Source organism: Polypterus senegalus, chromosome 17 (assembly GCF_016835505.1).
Source record: "Polypterus senegalus isolate Bchr_013 chromosome 17, ASM1683550v1, whole genome shotgun sequence".
In the NCBI taxonomy this organism is placed as follows: domain Eukaryota; kingdom Metazoa; phylum Chordata; class Cladistia; order Polypteriformes; family Polypteridae; genus Polypterus; species Polypterus senegalus.
Genome location: NC_053170.1, coordinates 89,265,313 through 89,274,665, shown reverse-complemented (window position 1 = coordinate 89,274,665; position 9,353 = coordinate 89,265,313). Strand labels below are relative to the sequence as shown.

Below are 9,353 nucleotides of genomic sequence, written 5' to 3'. Positions count from 1 at the left end.
CAGCCAACAACGTGGGAGGCGTTGGGATGGGGGACCCAACGGCGCCTCACACGGTGACCGAGCTGCAGGCTATGGACGTATATATGTACGTAAGTAGGATTCAGTTAGCGTTGGGAACCCGTGTACCAAATTTCTTGAAGATGGGCCCATAAGTAACAAAGACCGTTGAAAAGTTCAATATGGCGGCTGACAGTGGCGTCATACCACCAAAATAAGTACGTACATTGGTTTCGGTTAGCGCAGGGAAGCCGCCTACCAAATTTCGTGAAGATGGGGTCATAAATAAGAAAGTTCAACATGGCGAACGTTGTCGACTGTTATGACCATTACGTGTAGAATTTCTAAATGAAACCTGCTTAACTTTTGTAAGTAAGCTGTAAGGAATGAGCCTGCCAAATTTCAACCTTCTACCTACACGGGAAGTTGGAGAATTAGTGACGTTGGAAAGTTCAATATGGCAGCCGACAGTGGCGTCATACCACTGAAATAAGTATGTACATCGGTTTCGATTAGCGCAGGGAAGCCGCCTACCAAATTTCGTGAAGATGAGGCCATAAATAGGAAAGTTCAATATGGCGGACATTGTCGACAGTTATGACCGTTACATGTAGAATTTCGAAATGAAACCTGCTTAACTTTTGTAAGTAAGCTGTAAGGAATGAGCCTGCCAAATTTCAGTCTTCTACCTACACGGGAAGTTGGAGAATTAGTGATGAGTCAGTGAGTGAGTGAGTGAGTCAGTGAGGGCTTTGCCTTTTATTAGTATAGATCAGGGCTCCTCAATCCCAGTCCTGGAGAGCCGCAGTGGCTGCAGGTTTTTGTTCTGACCTGGTTGCTTAATTAGAAAGCAATTCTTGCCAATAAAGCACTAACAAGCTATGAAATTAAATTAACTCTGCTATGTCAGGTCATTCTCATATCCTAGATTTTCTTTCCCTTTCTATCATGCAAATGATTTGATGGCTAAAATGGACGTGTAATTCTCAGTCCTTCACTTCACACCTCCAGGTTTAAATTTAAAGGCATTCATCATTATATCTTATCACTCCACTGCCGTATCCAGGTAAGAGAGGCGTCATTAGCACCCTTAAGATCTTCATCGGTACATGTAGGGCCTCGGGAACATTCATGGAGAATGTGGTCCATTGTTTGGGTGGGTGCACCACAGAGACATTCAGCACTTGTTGTGAAGCCCCATCTAAATAGGTTGTCCCTTGTTTTGACCTCACTTGGTTAAGCGCGACCCAGTCTTACCTAGAGAGGGATGTTCCATTGGGTAGATGCTCTTGAGGTGTAGGAAGAGCTTCGTTGGGAGGGCTACAGTCAGCCTCTCGCCACCTCTCAATCCTATGTTTTGTGGACTGCTTTGGATTAAGGGGTTCCATTTAAATGCATTAATATTTCAATAGAGCAAACATAGCTTGTTGTGTCCACAAATGGAATGTGCTGATAGAAGTTTGTCCTTTCAAAGTTCCCTGATAGAGGGAAACAGCATTTCAGGGTCAGAATGATTCAATGTTAGAACGTTGGTAACCATGAAATAATTTCTGTTGCTGAATACTAAGTCGAGACTTGATTTTACTGTATAATTTCTGGTATTTTATAATATATTTTATAACCTCACACTATTGGTCCAAGAGATTATGATATGCTGACGCCCACCTGAGGGAGTAACCACGGAGCTCACTGCCTTTTTTTTTTTGTATGTATTGAGCCTACGAAGCCTCACGGTAATACCCAAACTATTCCGAACCGATGTTTGTACTGATTTGTGTTTTTTTGGATCTCACACCCTCATACACTTTATCCTAAGAACATCCCTTTATCTATGTTGGAGAGTTCGATCAGAAGAAAATATGAAGCTGGTTTTAAATTAAACATCGTTGAAGCAGCGAAAGAAATTGGTAACTGTGCTGCTGCAACAAAATTCGATGCGCCTTAGAAACTGATGCGAGAAGATGTAAAAAAAAAAATTAAGTGTCGCATTTTTGAATGGGAGTATAAAACTGGGTCTGATTTTTCTGATCAATTTTTCGGGTTTCCATACCCGACTTATACGCGAGTATATACGGTAATGAGTTACATCATCCTGATTAATATTTATCTCCCTAGATAATAATGTGGACAAAGTCAGTCAGTATTTCAATATCAGAATTGCAGATTTAGCTTTAATTGTAATGTGCTCCTGCGGTGGGTTGGCACCCTGCCCAAGATTGATTCCTGCCTTGTGCCCTGTGTTGGCTGGGATTGGCTCCAGCAGACCCCCCGTGACCCTGTGTTCGGATTCAGCGGGTTGGATAATGAATGGATGGATGTAATGTGCTCACTTTTTTATTATTCCTCATTCACATAAATGTCCAGTCCCCTTTCTGCATTTTTCACTGTGACTAATCGTATCACATGAAACCCACCCAACATTAACACAGGTTGTCTGTTCTTGTAGGACTTTATTTTAAAAACATGTAATATTGAAATAAATTGTACCATTTTTGTGAATTCTTGATTTAAAATTAGTTCAGATCAGTTGATTGTAATATCAGGAGCTCATCTTAAATTTCACGCTGAGACCTGAAAAAAGACCTCTGGAGTTTCATTTCTTAATATAAATTTGAAGCATGTAACATTGCATTTGAATATGTAATACGTTTATATACTTGTTTCCTAAGGAGTGCTATTGTCATAGAGATTGTTGACAAGTGCTAGTTGCTCAGTGACATATGTGAAGTGGCATGGCTTCGGCACAAAGGTCCTCCAGCATCCCACCAGAATGCTATAAACTTGCACCAACCTGAAACTGATCATAGTAAATGGAGGACTGTATGCTCCCTGAAGATGCACAGGAGAATACAGAATACAGGTCTAGGTATACCAAAACATATTTTGTTAAATGTACAGTTAATAAGAAAATGAATTAAACTCTTAGCCTTTTTTCATTTTATTCACCTACAAAGGAATCTGAATTTTGTTTCATGTTTTAAAAAGGTTTCCAGAATTGTGAATCCATGAGCCAGCACTACTATGATAGATCTGAGCCAGTCTGAATGTCTTCCTTGATCGCTAAACATTCTGCCAAAGTATGTCTTGTAATAAGAATGAGCCTACAGACGTCATAAAGGTTTGGGACAGCCACCCGTATATTATTTCCCAGCTGCAAAAAGTTTTTTAGATATCTGAACAGAGATGTTCACAAGACTGAGTCCAAAACAGAACTGATCATTCGGAGGTAAGATGGCGGTTTTAAGGTCTTGGGAAGGAAATGATGCCATCTAGTCCGGAACCGGAAGTGATGTCATCAGAGGCACCAGAGCCTGGTGAGATTTCCCGGGAATGGTCTGCAAGAAACAGAGAGACAGTCGGCACACCCTGCCACCCCCTGGTCTGGTGTAGTATTAGCTTTAGCGGTCTCGTAAACGCATGTGTGTGACAGTCTTTACACACATTATTAGAAACGTCTTGTTTCAAGTCGTGTTTTGCAGTAATGGCTTCTCTTGTGACAGACGTACACATTGATACAGCCTAGCACTGATGTGCGAAGACTGAATTCTTTCTCTCACATGCAGTATTGCATGTCTTCTAAAACACTGTTTATGTCATGGTGTCATCCTTACCTAGCTGACTGAACAACTGTTGATTTTGAAAGTACAGTCAACCCTCGTTTATCGCAGTTAATTCGTTCCAGACTCTGCCGCGATAAATGAATTTCCGCGAAGTAGGATTCTTTATTTATAAATCGAATATTTTCGCAGTTAGAGCATAGAAAACCTGTTTACGACCTTCTAAATACAGTACGTCCAATCATAATCTGGGTACCATTATAAATGATGTGTACCCCTGTTCCAAAGGATGGATTGACTTTTACCTTCTCATACACAACCTTTTTACCGTTTTGTTTCTGATTTGCATCAAAGTCTTTGGCCTCCATAGATTATTATTTGTTGCATTGCTATTAAACGTGTAGCTTGAAATTAAAAAAAAAAAAATTATCAATGAAATGAAAATAAACACACAGACACTGCAAGACTTCTTTTTTTCATGATGTCAGACTTATGCAAAATTACATCAGGGTCAAAAAGCAGTTCCATGCTTAAACAGTGTCAATCCATCATGCAGTGTTAATTTTGTGATATACAGTTATATTTAGAAATACGTTCATATGCATAATTATAGAAATACGAAATTGTTGTTTTCTAGATCTTTATCCAGGTCTAACCATTCCATTTTCTCTATTTATTTTTTGTGAAATGCATTGCTGCACTTAGTCAGCATCAGTCTGAAAGGTTCGGAGTGTGCTGTTGATACCACAGTGGAGCCATTTTAATGGTCTAAAGTGGTCCTCTTTGGCACAACCAATTAACTAGAATGAGCCATTGAATTTGTTTAGCTATATGAAAATATCATCCTTGGCAGTTCACATTTGAATTGACTCCATGAATTAAATCTTTAGGCACATACTAATTAGTAAGATGAATTTCAAGTCCTCCGGATATTCTTCAAGACCACATATGGTATTTTTTTTTTTTATAACGTCTCATTGGCACAATGCCATCAATAAGTAAGCCTTGGATTTTGCAATAAAAACCGATTCAGAAGTGATTCTGCTAAATGAATACAGTTATTATCCTTCTCTCCCTCCAGTTTTAATATTTCCCTGACTGTAGGAATAATTGAGAACTGTAAAAGCCTTGATTAGTGTAATGAGATCACTATGAGCAAAAAAAAGGAAAATAAAATCATGATGTTAAATGTCCAATTTTACCTTTACATTTGGCACTAGATCAAAAATATTATATTGCTAGTTTTCCATTTAGCAGATTCACACTTTCTGAATGAGGTTAAATTTCCACTTTGTTTTTGATTATGTAATAAATAATCTGTTTCCATTGTCGCAGATGGCTCTGGCGACCCAGCTGGGACGCCTAGGAGGACCAGAGGAGGGCTTATGCCTCCCCCAGACCATGTGGGGGCGACCGCCCTGGTACCTTTGGGGGGCCACGGGTACAGAGCATTGAAGCTCAACCCTGTAAGGGCCCGTGGTCACCACCAAGGGGGCACCCCAATGCCTTGGAAGCCCTGGAGCTCAGCACTTCTGGGGGGAAGAGGAACAGGGACACCCAGAGTGCTTCCGGGGATGCAGCCGGCACTTCCGCCACACTGGGGAGTGCCGGTGGTAGATTGCCAGGAAGCACCTGGAGCACATCGGTTGATTATAAAAGGGGCCGCCTCCCTTCATATGATGACTTGAGTCGGGTGGAAGAGGACGAGGTCTCTGGAGGAGGCAAGGAGTTGGCCTGAAGAGAGAGAAGGCATTGCTTGGTGGCCTGGACTTTTGGGGTTGTGTGGCACTTTTGTAAATATGGATCGTGTAAATAAACATGTGTTGGGTGACATTGACGTGTCCGCCTGTCTGTGTCCGGGCCGCTCCCACACCATGTATATCGTCTAAAAATATGAGAGTCAGGAGTGTTCAAATTATTTAACCAACATATAAACGCAACACATTATTAGAACACAACTTCTCCCGAATCCTTGGACTGTTTTGAAGTTAATACATCTTTCTTGAAGAAAATAAAATACTCTAGCCAAAGGAATATACTGTAAATAGCTTAAAATACCGCACAAAGTTAGCTGTGGGACTCTTGAAATTAGTAAATTAAAGAACTAAGAAACCTTTTTAAAGAAAGGATGAAATTGGGGGGTGTTATGGTGTCTAAGTGAGAATATATGTGTGAATAGAGACAATGTATCTATACTAATAAAAGGCAAAGCCCTCACTCACTCACTCACTCACTCACTCATCACTAATTCTCCAACTTCCCGTGTAGGTAGAAGGCTGAAATTTGGCAGGCTCATTCCTTACAGCTTACTTACAAAAGTTAGGCAGGTTTCATTTCGAAATTCTACGTGTAACGGTCATAACTGGAACCTACTTTTGACCATATATACGGCCATAGCCTGCAGCTCGGTCGCCGTGTGATGCAGAGTTGGGTCCCCCATCATCTCACCTCCCATGTACAGTGGGATGCAAAAGTTTGGGCAACCTTGTTAATAGTCATTATTTTCCTGTATAAATCGTTGGTTGTTACGATAAAAAATGTCAGTTAAATATATCATATAGGAGACACACACAGTGATATTTGAGAAGTGAAATGAAGTTTATTGGATTTACAGAAAGTGTGCAATAATTGTTCAAACAAAATCAGGCAGGTGCATAAATTTGGGCACCGTTGTCATTTTATTGATTCCAAAACTTTTAGAACTAATTATTGGAACTCAAATTGGCTTGGTAAGCTCAGTGACCCCTGACCTACATACACATGTGAATCCGAGTATTTAAGGGGGTCAATTGCAAGTTTCCCTCCTCCTTTAATTTTGTCTGAAGAGTAGCAACATGGGGGTCACAAAACAACTCTCAAATGACCTGAAGACAAAGATTGTTCACCATCATGGTTTAGGGAAGGATACAGAAAGCTGTCCCAGAGATTTAAGCTGTCTGTTTCCACAGTTAGGAACATATTGAGGAAATGGAAGACCACAGGCTCAGTTCAAGTTAAGGCTCGAAGTGGCAGACCAAGAAAGATTTGGATAGACAGAAGTGACGAATGGTGAGAACAGTCCGAGTCAACCCACAGACCAGCACCAAAGACCTACAACATCATCTTGCAGCAGATGGAGTCACTGTGCATCGTTCAACCATTTGGCGCACTTTACACAAGGAGATGCTGTATGCGAGAGTGATGCAGAGGAAGCACAAACAGAGCCGCTTGAGGTCTGCTCAAGCACATTTGGACAAGCCAGCTTCATTTTGGAATAAGGTGCTGTGGACTGATGAAACTAAAATTGAGTTATTTGGGCATAACAAGGGGCATTATGCATGGAGGAAAAAGAACACAGCATTCCAAGAAAAACACCTGCTACCTACAGTAAAATATGGTGGTGGTTCCATCATGCTGTGGGGCTGTGTGGCCAGTGCAGGGACTGGGAATCTTGTCAAAGTTGAGGGACGCATGGATTCCACTCAGTATCAGCAGATTTTGGAGACCAATGTCCAGGAATCAGTGACAAAGCTGAAGCTGCGCCGGGGCTGGATCTTTCAACAAGACAATGACCTGAAACACTGCTCAAAATCCACTAAGGCATTCATGCAGAGGAACAAGTACAACGTTCTGGAATGGCCATCTCAGTCCCCAGACCTGAATATAATTGAAAATCTGTGGTGTGAGTTAAAGAGAGCTGTCCATGCTCGGAAGCCATCAAACCTGAATGAACTAGAGATGTTTTGTAAAGAGGAATGGTCCAAAATACCTTCAACCACAATCCAGACTCTCATTGGAACCTACAGGAAGCGTTTAGAGGCTGTAATTTCTGCAAAAGGCGGATCTACTAAATATTGATTTCATTTCTTTTTTTGTGGTGCCCAAAATTATGCACCTGCCTGATTTTGTTTGAACAATTATTGCACACTTTCTGTAAATCCAATAAACTTCATTTCACTTCTCAAATATCACTGTGTGTGTCTCCTATATGATATATTTAACTGACATTTTTTATCGTAACAACCAACGATTTATACAGGAAAATAATGACTATTAACAAGGTTGCCCAAACTTTTGCATCCCACTGTAATTGAGTGGCTGCCCATATAAGGTAAATATTCGCGGGTGAAGGACTGTGCTCATGCAAACGAAGATGAGATGGTCAGGGATAGAATTGTGTTTGGCACAAACTCAGCAAAAGTGCGAGAAAAACTTTTAAGTATCGGGTAGAGCTAACATTAAATAATAGAATAGACAACAAATGTTACGTTATTTTTAAAATGTTTCCTTTTCTTTTTGTCATAACTTCTTAAACGCACTTCTCCGCTGCGAAGTGCGGGTATTTTGCTAGTTGTTATATAAAGGGGAGGAAGGTCAAGTTACAATTTAATTTTATATAACTTGATTTAAAACAATTTGAGGCAAAGCTACAGAAACTTAAGTGTAGAGCAATTCACAATTTGTTTCCGATAAGTCAATAAATAAGCAGTGGCAATTTTTATGAGAAAAGTCTGTTGCCTTCTAAAAAAGAGAATTAATTGTAAATGTCATTTTTTTCAGAACTTTAACAATTTACGTGACCACATTTAGAGTCAATAAGTGACACAATTGCATTACCTCTTGATCTTCGTTTATGTGCTTGTCTTTTCTTCTCTTCTTTTTTTCTTTTTTCTTTTGCCTTAGGTCTCTTCACTCTCTCCGGTGTCTCCATTTATATCGCCTACTCCCAGCTGGCCTATCAAGAATCAGTACGCACCTTCGGTCCTCAGCGGTTCGCTTATGTCAGCATCAGTTTTGGCTGGTCGTTGGCTGTAGCCTGGCTGTCCTTTGCCATGGAGGTCGTCACAGGGTTGTTACTGCTTATGGCTGCAAAAATCACCAGCCCTTAAAACTGTACTTCGTTCCATCAAAAACTGGGGATGAGCTTTCTGAAGACTTGAATATTTTGCCACATTTGTGTTCATGTAAACATTAACAGTTCTGAGATATATTTTGCTGCATGTTACTCAGTTTCATTTGGCAATCAAAAGGTTTGTCATGCAAAGCCGCACTCTCCTCTCCTCTCCTCTCTGATCACTTGAGACTGGCAGTGATTTGACAGGTCACTTATTATGATAGCACAATGAGGAGCTGAAAAAGACGTTATTTTATAGTGATCCTGTTCTTAATGGAATAATAGAAACTGAAAGGACTATTTGCATAGATACAAGATGACTTTATGTGCCAAAGTGAAATGCGCTATACCTATGTGCTGTTACTGTACTCCTTTACATTTCAGGCTGCCTATGTGATTCTTTAAGCTTTGCCAATTACAGAAAAGGGGTTTTAGAAATTTTGAAATGGTTTCTAATTACATTGAGGTACAGAAAATACTCTGGGGTGTTTGCTTATGATAAATTACGCTTAGTGATAGCGGGTTAACTGTTAATGCTTCAATGCTGTATACGTCAATTGACTATAAAATGGACCAGTAGTGGCATGTTACTGGTGTCTTAGATGACTGAAGTATCCTCTATGGCAGGGGTCGCCATCTCCAGTCCTGGAGGATCACCGTGGCTGCAGGTTTTCATTCTAACCCTTATCTTAATGAGTGACCTGTTTTTGCTGCTAATTAACTTCTTTTGAATTCATTTTAATTGACTTGTTCTTGATGACTCAGACCCCTTAATTATTTATTTTTCCTTAATTAGCTGCCAAACAATAATGAGATACAAAATGAGCCAAAGCAACATACAATATCTGAAAATAAAGAAAGATGACGGTCTCAGGAGTGCTGATCTGCTCAGGTCCCCAAAACATTTTAACAGTGTGCTCTTAGAA

The 9,353-nt window shown here is 40.3% G+C and overlaps 1 protein-coding gene across 1 annotated transcript in view; it reads left to right on the top strand.

The window, feature by feature from the left end:
- The window catches only part of tmem235b (transmembrane protein 235b), a 45,488-nt gene extending 36,354 nt beyond the window's left edge, over positions 1-9,134 (top strand). The window contains exon 4 of the mRNA XM_039739858.1: positions 8,217-9,134. Within this exon, the coding sequence (XP_039595792.1) occupies positions 8,217-8,422 (206 nt within the window). The 3' untranslated portion in view covers positions 8,423-9,134. The remainder of the gene's footprint in view (positions 1-8,216) is intronic.
- Positions 9,135-9,353: the final 219 nt, after the last annotated feature.